General features: G+C 37.3%; 2 protein-coding genes across 3 annotated transcripts in view; one reads left to right on the plus strand and one right to left on the minus strand.

The window, feature by feature from the left end:
• DOCK1 (dedicator of cytokinesis 1) overlaps window positions 1–19,170 on the minus strand; it is a 545,238-nt gene that overhangs the window by 304,782 nt on the left and 221,286 nt on the right. The window lies entirely within an intron of this gene.
• FAM196A (family with sequence similarity 196 member A) overlaps window positions 1–19,170 on the plus strand; it is a 61,774-nt gene that overhangs the window by 8,449 nt on the left and 34,155 nt on the right. The window contains exon 2 of the mRNA XM_019555688.1: window positions 11,988–13,185. Coding sequence (XP_019411233.1) covers window positions 11,993–13,185 — 1,193 coding nt within the window. The 5' untranslated portion in view covers window positions 11,988–11,992. The remainder of the gene's footprint in view (window positions 1–11,987; window positions 13,186–19,170) is intronic.

Genomic DNA, 19,170 nt, shown 5'->3' on the forward strand with positions numbered 1-19,170 from the left:
CTGACTGGACAGCAGCTCTGCAGAAAAGGGCCTGGGCATTACAGAGGACAGTAAGCCAAGTATAAACCAACAGTGTGCAATTGTAGCCAAGAAGGCTAACGGCATCCTGGACTGCATTGGTAGATGTGTTGCCAGTAGGTCAAGGGAAGTGATCATCCCTGCTCTAGTCAGCACTGGTAAGGCTGCATCTGGAGTACTGTGTTCAGTTTTGAGGAGCCCCCACTATAGAAAGGATGTGGACAAATTGGAGAGTGTCCAGCAGAGGGCAACAAAAATTGTGAGGGGGCCGAGGCACATGACTTATGAAGGGAGGCTGAGGGAACTGGGCTTATTTAGTCTAGAGAAGAGAAGACTGGGGGGGGATTTAAATAGCAGCCTTCAACTACCTAAAGGGGGTTCAAAAGAGAATGGAGCTAGATGGTTGTCAGTGGTGGCAGATGATGGGACAAGGATCAACCGTTTCAAACTGTAGCAAAGAAAGTTTAGATTAGATATCAGGGAGGATTTTCTCACTAGGAGGGTAGTAAAACACTGGAACAGGTTACCCAGAGAGGTGGTGCAATCTCCGTCCTTGGAGATTTTCCATACCCACCTAGACAAAGCCCTGGCTGGGATGATCTAGGTGGGGATGGTCCTGCATTGAGCAGGGGATTGGACTAGATGATCTCTTGAGGTCCCTTCCAACCCTAATTTTCTATGATTTCTATGATCTGGGCCATGGTCCCTGTAACTAACAAACTGAATGAGAAAAACTAACATAAAAAGATGTTTCTTCTTCCATTTGGGGGGTTTTTTTGGGGGGGGGGAGGGGGAAGGGGAGATAAAGGAGAGGCACAGACACAGCCAAATATATCTCTGCAGTTTTTGTTTCTGCTTGTCATGTGCAAACTTGCCCAATTCGCGCCCCCATCTCAGTACCAACTGGCCATTCCCCTCCAGACAGCTCACTGTATCTGAGTAAAGAGATATTTGCTGAAAAGAATAGTGTGATCTTATGGGTCAGTTCAAAAAATTGTTCTGTGCATAAAGGCCATCTAAGAAAAAAAAAAAAGACATTTGTGCAAGCAGCTGACTAATGGACAGACAAGGCAGCAGCACGGACATTGAAACACTTGCATTGAACAGGAGCTATGCACAAATTTCCTGTTAACTGTTCATATATTGTTCCACTGCTCCACTTTGAATGGGGACCCAAGTTCCCTGCACTTTAAATGGAAACTGTAACATTTAAGGTATCTCCTCCCCCCAAATGCACAACTCAATGGCAAAGATGCATTCTAGACTTCAGTTACATTCCTAGATCCCTACCTAACAGTGCAGTTAAACAACAAACTGTCTGATCTGTGATCCTGATGCCTTGGGCTTCACAGAGCAATTCTTATCAATGCATATGAGAGTTTTCAGCTAAAATCCTACACATTTAGATAAGTAGAATGTATAACTCAGGCTGACAAAAGGGGGGGAAATGCAGAGTTGTCACAGCATTTCATTATTTCTAACACACTTTTTGTTCATCCATACCACATATTCCCATCCTAAGACTCTCCAACTGGCTTATTTATATCAAGATCCTGTTGCAAAGTGTTGTTCTCATCTACAAAATCTGAAAGCAATGTGTGCTCTGTATCTGTTCCCTCTTCAATTTTCTGACTTTTTAGCCTCCTCTTCTCTTCACCATGTAGCTCTCACGCCTAATACAAGAACTTTCTCCCCTGCAGAGTGTGCCAGCTACAACAAATCCTCCTGTATTCTTGTGCCCCATCAGCTGCTTGTCTTATTTCCAGTTTGACTTGAGAACATAGCTTCCTCCCTTACCTTTGCCTCTGCATTGTGTTTTTTCCCCCCCAATTAATCACAAAACACATTTCCCATTTTCAGTGGGCTCTAATGAAGGCTACCCCTACAAAAACAATTGAAAGCCTTAGGAGAAAGATTACCTGCTCATTTACTAGAACTGGTTGGCAGTTCCACACTCAGTATGGCAATGTCTTCCTAACAACTCTAGTATGACATTCAAGGTGTTATTAGTATTATTTTTTTTTTATTTATGTGGTTTTGGACCTGGTTATCTAAGACTTTCTCTTTACTATTTCAATATCATAGCTGGTAAGATCAAACCATAAGATGATTTCTCTTTGCTGACAAATTCTACATGTACATGAAGCACACTCTCCGTACACGGTCCCCAGATCAGTCTTTATGGAGGTCTGTTGGCCTAAAGACCTTGGTGCAGACTAATTTTTTCTAACAACGCTGTGTTCTTGTAGTAGTTTGGATTTATTAGTGAGGTTCAGTATTGATAACTAGCATGAACAGTCTTAAGTAATTAATAATAATATGAATTTACAAGATTTGCAGGTAAGAAAATGATATCAAACTTTTTTTTAAGTTTTATACTTTGAGTTTTTTCTCTTTCATAGCCAGTTACAAATGAAAAAAGTAAACCTGCAAGATGAGACTCTTAATTCATCACAAGAGAAGTAGAGTCATTTAATATTTTGTTAGCAACAAAAATTTTAATTAGGATTTTTGTAATATGAAGATTAGCTAGAACTCTGGCAGGCGGAATACTATGTATATTACCCGTTACATTACAAGAATTCTGACAAATTTACACTAAGGATTTTGCAGTCAGCTCCACTTCAGTATAAGAAAAATAAGCAACATTCTTATGAATGGAAATGCAATTTTAATATCAAAGTTTTTCTGGTACAAGAAATCCCATCAAATGCTTGACATTAGGATGACTAAGTAATACAAATTGACATGGAACTTCCTTTGAAACTGTATTTGTTTCAGTATTGACAGTTCTGAATTTAGACCTTAAGGGTGTACAGGGCTCTTGATTCAAGTGTGTGACTTGCGCTATTATAAAAATATATTAAATGAAAATAATCCTCCCTATTCTAGATAATAATAAAGGAACCTTCTATATAAAGATAGAACCTTCTATATATAATGCAGGATATAGGATGCAATAAAAATATCATTAAAGACTGTGAAGTATGTATAATTGCTAGTTTTCAAATTTACAGAAGGTAGTCAAGTAACAGGAGTGTTAATCCAAAAAATCAATATTCTGTTTTAAGGAATACAACGTAATTACATCTTACAAAATGTTATATATAGTCTGCTTCACAACAATTCCAACAAAAACAAGAATTCATAAATTATGTTTTGCCTCTTCATCTCTGAAGCTAAGATTAAGAAGGTATGTAAATGACTCTTAAAGTACATTTTAGACATTAAGCAGTGTGGCAAATGTCATCCTTATTTAAATATAAATTCTAAATATCTGGAAAGATAAGTTCAATGAAAACAAGAGACAATAACTATATACAGAAGCTTTTGCTCATAATGGAGCGTTCACAAGTCTACCAATAAGAAGAGAAAGCAAAAAGAAACCATATCCTCATACATTATTCAAGAAGAAATCTTGCTATTTTAAATATGAAGAGACCCTTCACATTTTAAAGATGGAGAAGTTGTGTACAAGAGGATCTAGGTCATCTATGGCACATTATATCCAGATTTTGAATACATCAGGCTTAGCGAGTTTACTAATAATTGTCACAATAACTTTGAGCTTACTGTAGCTTACAATAAACCATACAGTTAGTTAAAAATAATGCATCCTGTGGATGCATCCAGACGAGCACGCACATGCAGTTTTGGGCTCCTCAAAACTGTTTGAGGCACTGCAAACCACATGAAGTGCATGTGCAACCGTTTGCCATGCTGCAAATTTAATACCGGGATTTCCTGGTATCAAAAAAACTGCTGAAAAAAACAGTGCAGCGCACGTTCCAGGAGCATGTGCCAGAGCAAAGCATGCCTCCAGCATGCCGGGAGCCGGGACGAGCGGAGATGCAAAAGTTTCCCCGAATCAGGGCATTTTGCCCCACAGCAAACCCCACGTGCAGGGGCATGTGCAGCAGCAAAAAACAGTGGCACAAATCTGTGCTGGTGCTATTTGTGCTACGGCAAATGCACACCCTTGCATGTGGGGGTACGGCCTTAAGTCTTCAACAAGACAACAACAACTTTAAACATAAGGAATCAGCCTATACTTGTAGTGGCACTCCTCTGATCCACAGAAATAGCACACATACATTAAATGGGCAGAAGTGTATGACTAGATCAGTCTGCAATTTAACTAGGCAAAATGTGTTCTCCCTCAAAGAAGTGAAAATAAGAAATTAGTTTAATATTAAAAATGAATTAAGGAATCTCAGCAACAGAAAAGTGGGCATATGAATTCAAAGAGATATTACAAAAGCAGATTTATTAAAATATAATTGGGTGGTTACTACTGTTTTCAACTCCATTATTTTATGTGAATAACAATAATAAAAAATAAGAAGCTGGAACAACAAGCCATAATGTCATCCAAATGTACTTTTCTTCATAACAAGCATAATAGTCTTTCTAACAACAAAAACTTGGAATGAGATAGGGATCCTCACTGCCATCTTGGATTTATTCTTAACAAGTAAATCCATGTGCTTGTTTTCAGTACATGGTTTTCAATTGGACAAACCTATTCTCCTTTATTAGTGTTTAAATGAAAACCAATGGAAGAGGAGGGAGAATACATCACCCATTAATACATTTTGTTACTAATGTGCATTAAAATTGAGTGCTTCCAATGTGAGGTACTAAATTAATGTTCATTAGGCTGCAATAATGCACAGTAGCACATTTTCACACTTTTTTAGTGATGCTTAATGCATAGTAGACTTTTTTACTGCACATTAGTGTAATGTCACAGTTTTTTACACGCTACTTTAATGAGCAGTAAAATAGTCTACTGCACATTAAAGTGCACATGTAGTTGCGCCCACTGACACCTATCCAAAAACACACTGAAAATTTCACACCTAAATGTACCTAAGGGAACTATACAGTACTGTATGCATCTGCTTTCTGAAGGTCAGTCTTATGCTAACACTTTTCACAGTACTGTATTCTACTAGCTGCACCTTAATTTGTCAGTAATAATAGAAATCCCTTATCATGTGCCTTTAACCTACTTTTATGAAAACATCTGTGAATGTATATCTACAACTTATGTAGGAATCTAAGATTATAGGGCTTTTTGTAAATAAGTTATCTGTAAAACTTTATTTTGTATATATCTTTCTACATCTTAAAGATAAAAATGATCTTTAAATTAAATGGTTTATTGCTACTTTCACACAACCAATCTGTTTTTTCCCCTCCATTAAGAAATCAATGGTTTATAAAACTCAGTAATTTTTTTGTTATGCTGTAATATCAATATATGTTGCAAAGCCAAGTAACTTCATTGAGCTTTCCAATCGAGGCTTAAAGCCCTGATCTGGCAAAAACAAACACATACCAAAATTTATGGATTCATTTTAATCAGACTCAGCATGCATGGATCTTTGCAGCATTGGGACCTAAATCATACTAGAGGACATTTATACACTTGCTCTGGAAGTTGGGGGGGGGGAGGGCAGACCCCAAGTGCTGCTCTAATGAACAAGCTTTAGTTAAAGTGCCCCCACTGCCATTCTGAAGTATGGGGACACTGATACACAAGACGCTGGATTGCAGGAATTACCACGCTCTAGCAGACTCGATTGAATCTGCTCTGATGCGCTGTAATTACAGTGTGCTGGAGCAGCCTTGTCGCTTGTGTATAGGCACCCAAAGAAATTCCTTTCTGGAATAGTAAATGTAGATGGTGACCGAGTACTGGGAAATCTGAACCGTAAAAAGAAATGAAGAACTGAAGCAGAGAGACATATCCAATCGAATAAGGTACACACAGACATTACAGGAAAGAAAAAAAACAAAACTATTTCTCTGACTTTCTATGAAGACTGTTTTATTCCCACAAGGATTCCCTTGCTATCAGATTTAGATTACATTCAATAAACGATATTTATGTCTGAATATTTCCATGTTCAGACATAAATCAAAGTCTTTTGTAAATTAAATCATCTTAAATGTATTTATCTATATTAAATAAATCAATATTATATTTATATGTAATAAAAAGCATGTTCCTGTGATCAGAGACCTGATGAAGAATGTCTTGCATTCAAAATCTTGTCTAACTTTATCCCAGCTACACGGCTGGTCCAATAAAAGATATCACCCTAAGAAATCCTCGTCTCCCCCAGTAATGACTTGCTTCTACAAAACCGCTTGTTTAAGTTTCTAGCTGAAGCAAAGAGTTCAAACTATTTTTTCATCAGGTTTTGCCCTGAACAGGAGCACATGACTAAATAGAGCATAAATCTGTAATCCCTTAGCAAAAACTCTTGCTGTTTCTCATACAAACACTAACACGCAATTTAAAACTCTTAATATCTTTACTTTGCATCAACTGTTTCCTTGAGCATTCTGTTACTAAAGATATGACTGCAATTCTCACTGAAACCACATGAGCTGAATAAGGCTAAGTATTTACGTATCTTTTGGGGTTGTAGTTACTCTTCATCACAGATATCTAGAAAATCATTATTTCCAGATACTACTGGAAATAAAATTGCTCTAGATTAAATCACTCAGACTAATGCCACTGGGAAAAAGAAAGGGTTTTTTTGAAGAATCAATTCTTCAGCTATTAAAGCCACACTTAAAATTAACTGCATAATAGAACAAATGTTTTCGATCCGATCATCTGTCTAATCCGCATTCCAAAAAATAGAATCAAATTCTTGGTTCTATCTGGGTTAAAGGTTATATTAATTCTGTTACCTCATTTCCAAATGATCTTATGCTCTGGCATTCCCAGAACATATGGGGTATAATAGTGGCTCAATTAATTTGAAAATTGAGCCAGTATTTTCATTTCAGAAGCATGCTAGCAAAATTCCGGGCCTGTGTCTGAATCAGTCATTCAACACATGACTTTCAGAGCTAAACTCAAAACTAGGAGGGTTGTTATCTTCATCATCTGTTTTTATTCGAGATATCAATACTGGAAAACACTGCCTTCTTTGACGTAATCAGTCAAGATTTCACAACTTTGTAAATGCAGTGCATTTCATATCCGAGAAGGTTCCCTAGTGATATTGCACAGTAGGCTACAGAAGAGAAAACCTATGGGAAAAAGGAGTGATTTTGTAACTGTATTTACTTAGATTTATAGTTAGTTTTACTCTTTACCAGATTACTATGGTGAACTGGCCTCCATAGTTCTACTGCTGATTATGTAATAAAGGACAGAAAGAGGTTATAATCAACCTTAAGATAATGGTGGTGATGATGATCACCATCATAAATGATGAGAGTAGTAATAATCATAATAACAATAATGATAACAACAATAAACAAACAAACTAGGTCAGTAAAATCTATTGCAGGGTTCTTTCTGTGTTCCAAACTGTCTGGTTTGTAAGTTAGGCAACAAAGGTTCTTTGGGCAGATGTGATATCTTTTATTAAACCAAGGGAGTAGTCTAATACTCAGCTGGTCTAAAAAAAAGAGACCACATCTGCCCAAAGAACCTTGCCTGCCTATGCCCTTAGGCCAACAGGGCTACAACTAAAAACCCTGCTACGGTGGTCTGTAAATTGCATCTTACAAAGCTTGTTAACCACTTTACTATCAACATTCTGAAATCCACTCTTTATTTCAATGTTTTATTTTTAGAAGCCATGAGCAGATGGTGAACAGAATCCACGTAATAAAAAATAGGCAAAAATTCAAGACAAAAAAAAGTTGGAAGTACAGTATACTAGTATTTTCCTCCACAATAAATATAACAGACTGTTTTAGGATTTTCTTCTCTAAAATAAGATGCCTGGAGATTCATGTTTCTGTTTTCTCTTCCCAAAAACTACTCTGTGTGTGCACATCAGAGACAGCAGGCTTGTAAACAAGCTGAATACCTACCTTGCCTTCAGAAGTTACAGTGGGCAAAAATATGGCCTTTTCAGAGGTTAGAAGGCTTGCCACTGACTACGTCATAAAATGGATTTTACCCTGAAATCCTCGAGTTGATGTTATAAACTCACTCCTTTCACAGGGTTCAGCTTTGCTGACCAAACTTCACATGAATTGTCTTCTCTAATCTTGGTTGTTTTTAGTGTTTCCACAAGTGTTTCCTTTGTCCCAGTTCCCCATTCCCATTGCGGAGAATGCTGTTAGTATATTTTTATGTGCAACGTAGAGTTTGCACCTTTCACAATGAATCAACAACATTTGAGCAGATTTAGACAAAGTGCTGTGCTCTTTATAATGGTGCGTCAACAGAAGAGCTCTGCCACCCCATTTACAACTTAATTTATTTTTATTTTGAGCCTGAAAACTACTATATTGGCACTAGAATCTTTTTCTCTATAAGTGCCTTACTCAGTTCCTTCCAGGCTGACACAGAAAACTTTACTTTGAAAACTTTACCCTTGCCCATATCCTTCTGAAAGCTATGGTTATAAATAGAGAATTAATTAGACAGATTATGCTCTGGTTTCTAATCAACCTTACTTCAGGTACCTGTTAATAAATTATTAGATTTAGAGGAGTTTAATGCCACTCATTAGAACGTAATGGTGTGAGATTTTAAAAGCAGCTAGTTACATTAGGAACACAGGATGTGTTGACCTAACATTGGACTTGAGTTCCTACAAGAATGGGGTTTTTTTTGGTTTCTTTTGTTTTTTAAAAAAGAGAAAACCAACAGGCCTAAATCAATAAGGTTACATCTGAAAATCTTATGAACTATGCAAAGAAAAGTATCTGAATTTAGCAGTTAATTTTCTGATGCTATATTGAAGCATTCAGGTTAGCTGATACTTGATGTCAGATTTTGTCCCTTGTAGATGACAGAATTTAAAAGGACAGAAATAAAACAGCATTCTAACATGTTCATAGACTAGCTATTGAAAAAAAGACTTTAAAAGATAAGAGAAGTAGTGATCCAACAACTCATATAAGCAAGACTTTTTGAAATAATGAAAATGCCCAGAAAACTAAGGGTACCTGTACACGAGCACAGAGGCTCCTCCAATGCACTGTAAAAAAAAAAAAATGCGTATTGAAGCAGACTCCGAGCAGGGCAATTACTGTGCTCTAGCAGCCTCTCACGTCTTGTGCATCAGTGTCCCCCCACTTCAAAATGGCAGCAGGGACACTTGAACTAAAGCTCACTGAATGGGCTTTAAATTCAAGCACTCCCACCACCATTCTGAAGCGCAAGGACACTGATACACTACGTTGCTTTAATTAGAGCGGCTCTCAGAGCCGCTCTAATTAAAGTACCCCCCAACTCCTGGAGCACGTGTAAATATGTCCTTAAGTTATCTGCAGGTCATCAGGCTACAAATGAGCAAACAAAGCTTACAGAGGACAAAAAGAACACTTCAAAGTGACAGTGATACGCTCAGTTTTTTGCTTAAAAGTGTCTTCTGTTGCTTTGGCATTACACTAGCATTAATCAGCGTGTTGTGCATTATATAATGTTTCTGTGTCTGTGTGACAGACCTGTTGCTCTCAAGAAACCCTCCATTGCTTAAGTATGCTCACAGAAGCCAGTTATACTGAAGAAAAGCAAAGCTTGTACCCTTTTAAAGGTATGGAAGTTCGATTTTCAACTGAGCATTCCTCAAATGACTTAAATAAGACATCTTGAAAATTTAAAAACAGGAATAACAATTGACTCAGAGCTGTCATGAGAACAAAAGATTTTGGGGCACTCAAGTCTTGGACATTTTTTCCTAAGGGGAGAAAAGGCATAAAATAGAGTTTTCAAATATCTCCGTAGAAAAATCCTGCAGTCATCCTGCATTACACTGTGAACCCTACCAAGAATAATGTCAGAACTGGAACAGGAGACCTCCAAAGAATACCTGGATTAAGTGGTTCTGGAAATGTCATACTTTCAATGTTGGTAAGAGGTTTGTGCAGTAGATGATCATACTGCTAAAGATTCCATCTTTTCAAATGAGACATAAAAATAAAATCCTAACAAAGTGCAATTAAAACATACAATCTATTCTAAATTTGCAGAGATAGACCTGGTGTTCCTTGCTGTGCACTCTACAGAGCATCTATTTGCATCTTTCACCCTTGAGGAGGTGCTTACACTTCAGCAACAGATGAAGTCACTTCCTGAACCATAACAGTTTTCCCAGTGTTTTGGGATCCTCTGGATCAAAGGCTGTAGTCCAAATGGCCTCTTTAAGGTTTGCATTTAAAACAAAACCTTAATTTAGGCACCTTCTCCACAAACAAAGCAAAATCACAAATGGCATAAACATCATAATGCTGAATATTTACTAAAGCTAAGGTCATAATTAAGATGTCGTGCTAATCTGTGAGATAAATAGCTAGTGTTACATGTAAAGAGAGAGAGAGAAAAGAGTCTCATTCATACATAAATGCTAAAACAATGACAAGGGGAAAAAAGGATTAGTCATATAAATAGTTTTTCATTTAAACCACTATATTTCCCAGTAAAAAGCTTCCTGCTAAGTGTAGGCAAAATTGTTGCTGTTTATGAACCTGAGGAAACACTTAATTTCAATTATAAAAACAATTAACAACTTCTTATTTAAGTTGGGGGAGGGGGATACCATAAATACAGGATGCAGATTCTTTGCTGGTACACAGCTTATTGACTTCAAATGACTGTCAGTTTTCATCAGGACAGAGTTTGACCCAAACAGTTTTTCTTACTTGAAGTTAACTTTCCCATGTCCATAAAAGTAACAAAATCAACTAAGGTGTTATACTAGTAGTATACTCAAGTGGAATAATTAACCACCTGTATCATCTTAGTTACTATTATTAAGAAGAAGAAGAAAGTGCAAGATGAATATTGAATGCTCAACATAAAGCATCATGTGTTTTCCCTTTAACTGCTGCAGCATTCCTCTTTTTTATTCGATAGATATTTCAACTGGATTTACTGTAAAAAAGTTATGACAGATAATATTTTTTCAATATTAATAAATGGCTCACTGTTCTTATTAAGTTCTGAAGAATGCATTGATGTAAAAGCAGTAAAAACTTTGCTTTCTACCCAAGCCATTGCTTGCTTCAGGGAAGTACCAATGATTTAAAATCTGGGTGTCTTCTGAAGCAGAGCAAGACACTCCGAATATTTAATCTCTGTCAGTATGATCTATCATATAAACACAACCTATTAAGCCTTATTTCCACTACACAATTAGCAGTCCTTTCAAACATTCTGATATTAAATTCCTGTATATTGTTGCACTACAAGACCTGCATTTTATAGCACGAGGTTTCAAAGACAACTGACCTCTACAAACTAATAAATTAATTATGCATATTCAAAAATCCAAAATGAGCAGCAAACAATAGCAAGACTGTACAGCATTCTTAGGACCTTAAAATTCCAGATGTTTTGCCAAAAGGACGCAATATTATTCACTGGCAGTCACCCTGCAGAGTAGGAAGTCTCCTGTCCAGTAGATAGTTTCTCAAACATCAATAAATGAAGTAATGCTCATAATAAAAATTAGAGAGGTATGCACATTGTTCCCAAAAGCAGCAAAGGAGGTAAAGCCATTTCACATGAAACACTTCACAAGTGCAGGTCAGTGAATACAACGAGGGTCCCATGGCATGCTGGCATGTGTTGAGATCTTTTCAAAGGTGCTGTGGGGCCCAAGCAATATTAACACTGGTAGGTAAACCCAGAGATTTCAAATAGGAATTTAGAGTCTTAAAAACATGGGACCTGTTTTGGTCTTCCTGAGTTCTTTGCAACAGGAAAATTGCTCTAGTATTTTTCTGTAGTTCAAAAATGAATGAAAATTAAGAGCAGGCTGACTAAAAAATGTCTTGAGCCTGTTCAGGGGTTCCTTGAATCTAAAAAGTTAAGAACCACTGGTGCAGGTTTTCCTACAGAGCCTGGTTTTCGATAAACGTGAAAGGGGATGATTGAAAACCGCTCAGGATATTTTTCTATAAGTTTGTGATATTTGAATTGAACAAGCCTTGCTGTTATAATAAAAGACTTCTTACGCTGTTTTTAAATACAGGCATCATGGTGAGTAAGGAACCCAGCAAATGCTTACTCACGGCCTCTGAAAGTGAAGTTGAACCGGCAGCTTCACTTGCCTTGGAGATGAAATACGCATTGGATCCCAACCGACAGATTAAGAAAAGAAACAAAGCCCTGCAGGTGAGATTTAAAGATATCTGTGAGGCCCAGAATGAACAAAGGGACAAACAACTATCTACAATACAACATACAGACAAAAGAGAAACAAAGCCCATCTCATATAAAACAGCTTATCGTAAATATATGACAGTGCCTGCACGAAGGTCAATACCTAATGTTACTAAGAGCACAGGAGTTCAGACTTCACCAGATCTTAAAAAGTGTTACCAGACATTCCCTCTGGACCGCAAAAAAGGGAATATTATTAAAAGCATCTCAGCTGTTGACACCTTTAAGAGTCAAAACAATGGATTTCTAATAGATATTAAGGATAAAGACAGTAAAAACTCAGGGGAGGCTCCTCAATCTAGCAAGAAGGTCAGTGGCCTAATGACCGCAGAATTTATTTCCCATACTAATGAACGCATGAATGCAATAGATCAGCCTTCTAGTGACAACTGTTCAGAGGCATGTAAAAGCACTGATTTGCACAGCTGTACTAAAGAACCTTCTCTTCAAAACTCAGCAGACTCTACTTCAGAAGAACCTGATTACCAACTGCATGATAAAGCAAAACATGATACAGGGCCATTAGGTAATGAGGAATCTAATCAATCAGCACATGGAAAAGTGTTTAAGACAGAAGTAGCTACCATTTATTTACCTGCGTCCAGTTCACATGCCATACGGCCTGACTTGCAAAACTCTGCAGCAGAGACTGAATGGTTATTGTGCCCAACAACAGATGAGGAAAAAAAGAGAACTGTGCATCTTAATGGTTTGCAGTCCCAATCAGTAAATCCTCAGGACTGCTCATCACAGGCACAGTGCCAGTCTCCCGAATGTAATGAACAGACCCTTCAGATAAATGTTTCACCTCTGAAAGAAAGTCAGCCTTGTCAGACAGCAGTTGCTGTGAGTGAAGGATGCCAACAAATTGTGCCTCACACAGAAGTGGTGGACTTGAAAGCACAGCTTCAGATGATGGAGAATTTGATCAGTTCAAGCCAGGAAACCATAAAAGTGTTGTTGGGTGTTATTCAGGAGTTAGAAAAAGGAGAAGCTCACAGAGAAGGGTAAGTATAAGCCAAACTATTTATAAAGCTTTCTTAATGTATACTGCTTTTTCATGTGCTATGTTAATCTACCAGAAACATAAATCTTAAATAGATTCTGCTATAGTATCAATGCCAAAAAAATCTGCTTCATAATTTTCATGTGCAACAGTTTTCCTCTTTTATAAGCCAGTCCTAGAGATGCCTACTATTGTCACTAGCAAGCCTACATTTAGCTATGTTTGCATCTTCAGAATATAATAATATAATATAATATAATAACCCTAATACTTGTTTGTTTTGGTTTGGTTAAATAACTAACTCATGGATCTTGTTCTATGTGGTTTTGTATAGGAATTGAATTGATAACTCCAATGAATTAGTACCTATAATGACACAGAAGCTATTTCTCTTTTACTAGCATAATACCTTTTAGAATATGTAATATTCTTCAATAATCTTTTTCTAGCAACAGTATCTTAACACTGATTGTGCATATGCCTTTAAAACTAAAAAACAAACCTAATTCTATAAACAGACTAATAAAAAACTAAAAAAGTTAATGTAAGTATATAATTGCCTGTGTAAGCATTTTGTTTTGTCCATTCCAATTATGAGATTAACTGATTTGTACTTCTTTAAATACTCAATATACATGAACTATTTGAATAGCGAGTTTTTAGAAATGCTGATATTGTCCAAAATATGCAAAATTTTATCATAGCCAAGGAAAAAAAATACATCTTCTCTCCTTAACTATGGTCTATGTCCTTAGACCAACATAGCTATAACCAACACTCTCCTTAACAACAGTATTTTGCATCTTCTTCTCCTTAAGTGGTGCAAATAATTGTTATTTAACCAGCTAACAACCAGCAAATTGTATTCAATCTCCACACCAAAATAGTACTTTTCATAGAGTACAACTCTTTAGTCCTAAAATCTCCAAATATAACGCTTACAAATATATCAGTGTTTTGTACCTACTCACTGCCATATAATGCCAAGATATAACAATGGGCTTCCTATTCTGCAGCTTTTAGCACGGACAGATTTCTCTCCAATCCCTACCCCATGTTATCACACCAACATGAAATACAGACAATTTCAATTACACTGTTACAAACACTCTATTGAATATGCTTTTCCCTGAATTCATCTACCAATATGTATTTTCTCGTCACTGCTGTAGATACAAAAGAATCCTTCCTCCACTGATTACATTTCTTATCTTTAAACGCTTCACAAACCTCTTTATGTTAGAGCAATGGTAGATGTTACTTGCAACAACAATAGGTAAAATATTGGGAGACAAGTGTGAAATTCTACATAGCTTATTTTTAAAGGAGAGTAAGCTTGTACTGCTAGAAACAGTAAAACAGTTTAACTGGGCACTGAACACAGAGCATAAAAGTGATTCATTAAGGTAGGAAGCTGGAAAGTAAGATGGCCCTCGTGAAAGCTCCAGGCAAGTTCCCAACATGCCTCTGCCTGCTCGACAGGGTTAAGGAAATAATTTAGAGCTGAGTACACTAGACTTGGATGCACCTCTTAAGTTTCCCTCCACACTATGGAAAGTTTCACCTCGTCCATCTCTGCCTTGCAGTCCTTTTGTACCACCCAAACAATTTAAAGAGGTCAAAATACACAAAGGGCTATGACCCTGTTTGGAGAAGTGTCCACTATTGATTGTATTCTACAACTCTGACTAAAAGAGCAGCTTTTCTTTAAAAAGTATGTGTATAACATGAAAATAAACTCAACCTTTATTCCACAAAGTAGAAAATTTTTTTGAATAAGTAGATTGCCAAGCCCTTTTATTGTCATAGGAATTCTACCTTTAACTTTATTGCTACAGTAACTTTTTTTCTAGGGACCAAAAATGAATGCAGTTATTCACTCTGCCTCTCAGTCCTTTTTATAATTCTAGAATATTGACTTAGTGCCTTGTTAGGGATGGTTTATCATTTGGTTGCATCAAAACAAAAGAAATATTACTTTTACTGCTGTGTAGATCACAGCAGACAACCATTTCCTCTACCTGAACAACAGTACTCAGCATTTATAGCTTTTACCGACTTTTCAATTAATATGCGATGTATACAGCTTTTTATAACCAACAGGGTTTACAAAAATCTTATCAACACAGTACAAGCAATATTGTGGGGATTTTGGTTGTTTTTTGGGGGGAAGGGAGGGGCAAGAAGGTGGACTTTAACTTTGTAATCAGCTTTCCCTCCAGTCAAGAAAGTCACAGCTCTTAAGTAGTGCCATGGGATTAATACTCGTATTTTCATTAATACGTTGTAGGGCTTGAACTGCTATCCTATATAACTCATTGCTAAAAGTATTGAAACCAACAACTACTATATATCAGCACCTCTAGTGTTAATAGCATCAAAATCATCCATGTATAGCTTTTAAAACATCAGTTCTACATTTTCTTTGTTCATATAGCAACACCATGCAGTATTCAACTCCACTGAAAATATATTCTCACTAAATGCTAAAAGAGAGCAGCTATAATACTTGACAGCAAGTAGAGGTTGTACCACACCAAGTTCTTTCCCCTTTACTAATTCTGATATTTATAAGACTAAAACATGATGTTTCTTTTGCCACTGGTTTAGATTCAAATCCATATGTTTTTCACATAATGTTAAAATTGACAAAATGGGACCAAACTGACTGTCAGAGGTTTTTAAAAAACAAAGGGCTTTTCAACACGTTAAAATGGCCTGAGAATTCTGGACTTTTCAAGGAAAAAAGCCAAGATTGGTTACAGCTAACCTGTGGTGCAACTTCAAAGATGGATTTATATAAAAAAAATCTGCAGGGAATTTATGTCATTGTAGGGAGCCACTAAGTAGTTTTAATTTTTTAATCAAGGGACAGATGTTTAAAGAATTCACCGTACGATCACTATATACATTATATGAATGAGGATCTTAACCTCTCTGTAGTATTTGGAATCTTCACAAAAGTTACCAGAAAAAAAAAATGAATTTGGCAAGAGGGAGGGAACATTCATTATATACATTATGTGTATTCTTATTATTCTTAGTAGCGACACCGGCAAGTACCATATGCTGTTTTTGGAAGGTTGCCGTTTCAGTCAGAAACAGTATAACTATGTCTGCATGGTGCTTTAGGCTCAGTGATGGTGCTAATTAGCCTACCCCATGCTAATTATCTCACCCACAGCGCCTGTGAACATGGCTAACCCCATTTCCAGTTTAGAAGCTAACCCACGTAGAGCACCATGGGAGCAGCAAGTTTATCATGTAAACGTTCTAATTTAATGTATGGGAAAAATAACAATGTATGGGAGAAAAGGATATACTACATCTTAGAGTTAGATCTCCAATTTATATTGCAGCTGAATACCACAAGAGCTCTTTTCAAGTGGAAAGGCATACGGTTCAGATTTAAACGATAAACAGAACACATAACTCCCTGCTAACAAACAATATTTGGCGTTTGGTGCATCTCCCAGTGAGCTGTTTGACTCATGTAATCAAGGCTACATTTATATACAGTGGATATGCACCAAGTCCAAATTCTGCTCTTGCAGATGTGCAGACCCACTAATTCCAGTGGGATTGCTTAGGTGCTAGCAAAAGCAGAACTTGATTTGCTATTCTAAAACTTGGCTAATTAAAACACTGCACATTAAATATGTTAAAGAGGCAAGACTGGAGCCTTACAAGAGTTATAAAATATTTTAATTCATCTGTTAAATCTGTATGAAGACGAATGCCTAAATTCTGTAGTCAACCCAATCTTTGAAAAGTTAAGAACCAGTTCAAGTACAATTTATGTTTGTACCCAAGTGCATAATAAAGAAGGAACTTTATACCATCTTAAGGAAAATTCTGGAAGTATCTCAAGTAGCTCCTAGGCTTAAACTTTGGCAGTTTGCACCTCATACACTGGAAGAAGATTTAAGGTTTGTATTTGCTTGAAGTGAATGGAATTTAAAATTAAAATAAAAAGGGACGATTCACATTTGTTTTGCTGGAATTCTCATCCCTGGCTGGGAAGCAGTGAAGGGCAGGGGGAAGAGAGAGTGTGCAGGAAACAGAGGGGAAAAAAGGACAATGCCATCCAGTTTTAACAGCAACTTATAGTCTTATAGTACCAGCCTCCAACTGCAGAAACCTTTCCCTGTTCTCACTGATAGCCCACCACTGGGAGGTTACCCCTAATCCCTGGTTTGCTTCTCCAACCTAGGGACTCTAGGGAAGTCACAAAGCCCCTACAAAAGCTGAGTGACACTTGAAAAAAGTAACAGGATTTCTTCTTTCGGACGACAGGAAAAATAAGGCTCAAACTGTCCAAAAAGACATGGTTCCTTTGGAAGTGGTATATCAACAGTGACTGGCTCTTATTTTGGAAAGATTCTGGCTGCCACCTGTTCTTCCAGTTGCAGACATGGCAAAAAAGAAGGAACAAAGTTTAATTAAATCAGTCTGGGGAGAGACCTAGAAGGACAGGTAGGAACACAAATGGGGGAGGTGGGCAGGGGCGTGAAGACAGGGACAGAGGAGTGGTATTAAATGTATCCAATAACTATAGAATGCATTAGACACTGAACATAAGCAAGTCTTGGATCTTGCGATGATAATCTTTGGAAGACGAGGCTATTGTTCAGTTTTGCTTTTTGCTGTGCAGTCTTTTACGTCTCCACCAATGCTGTGTAGAGGACAAACCAATGCTGGCAGAATTACTCTCTCAGACTCATGTGTCTCTTCACTTTCACATCGTTTCACATCCAGCCTAACACTGCCATATTGTAGCGGTTGCTTGTATAGGTTATTTCTTATAAGAGATGTGCCCAAAATGGTTGTATCTTCATGATCAAGGAACGAATAATTTGGCACACATTAGTGCTTTTTAAGTTTCACACATAGTAAACCAAAGAATTGCCACTTCCCTGACTCATTCTCTTCCTTCCCATCATTAGCTTTAAGACATCTGTCTGTGATGACACAGCTATACTATTAGATGCAAGTGGCAGAAACAGCTATTTTAATTTTCAAGTTGTCACAGAAAACAGCATTTTTTCTTTACTCCTCTCACCCTGCACACAAAAACCTTTCCCTTCCCAATATCTTAGATTCTGATTCTAAATATTAATGGTCAGTTCCTGAACTGTCAGACTGCTTTTCCCACTTCCAGAAAGTATATTTATTGGTATAACTCTTTATGCTTGCTTATGGGAGTCATGTTACAGTTAATACTTTTGTGGATATGGAAAGAGTAAGAGGAATAAAGGTCTGCTTGTTTTCTCCTCTTCTTCTGTGCTACCCATCTTCTTCAGTTTAGATTTATGTAGCATCACTGATCTACTGGCTGTCAGACCATGTAGGCCAAGGTAGGTAATTATTTTGGGCAGAGGGCTGCTTACTGAGTTTTGGCAAGCCAGGTAAATATTAATTTTCTAAATTTTGGGGGAGCCACGCAGAATGGCCTGGCGGGTCACATGTGGCCTGCAGGCTGCATTTTGCCCACCCTTGATGTAGACATTTTAAAGTTCTTGCAACTATTTCCTGGTAGGTGCTAGGTTACAGCACAGTCTCTGATCTCCTCTTCCCTCACTCCAAATCTAGAATAAATTAGTAAACATAAACAAAGTGTATTGTGGTTGGGAACTCTGATCTCCCATGGATCCATCACATCCAAAGTTTAAACCCAGATTCAACTCCTGGTTCTGATCTGTATCACCAAAATCTGGCTGTAAAGACCTGTAGAGAAAAAGCAGGATCAAGAAGGTAACTGCACTGAGAATAGCAACCCACATATTTCTCATCTGACTTCAAATACAGGCAACAAACTATCCACGTGTAAGCAATTGTGGGCATGTCTATACTTGCTGCTAGCCGCTATGGCGCCATTATTACTGCACTGCCTTTTAGTACTTCCAAAAGTACCTTTAGGAAGTACTAAGAGATGGAACAGTAACAGCCTGTACTGCACCATGCACAACTATTTTTAGGCAGTATG

This window comes from Crocodylus porosus, unplaced genomic scaffold (assembly GCF_001723895.1).
Source record: "Crocodylus porosus isolate Cpor-Errol unplaced genomic scaffold, CroPor_comp1, whole genome shotgun sequence".
Classification (NCBI taxonomy): Eukaryota; Metazoa; Chordata; order Crocodylia; family Crocodylidae; genus Crocodylus; species Crocodylus porosus.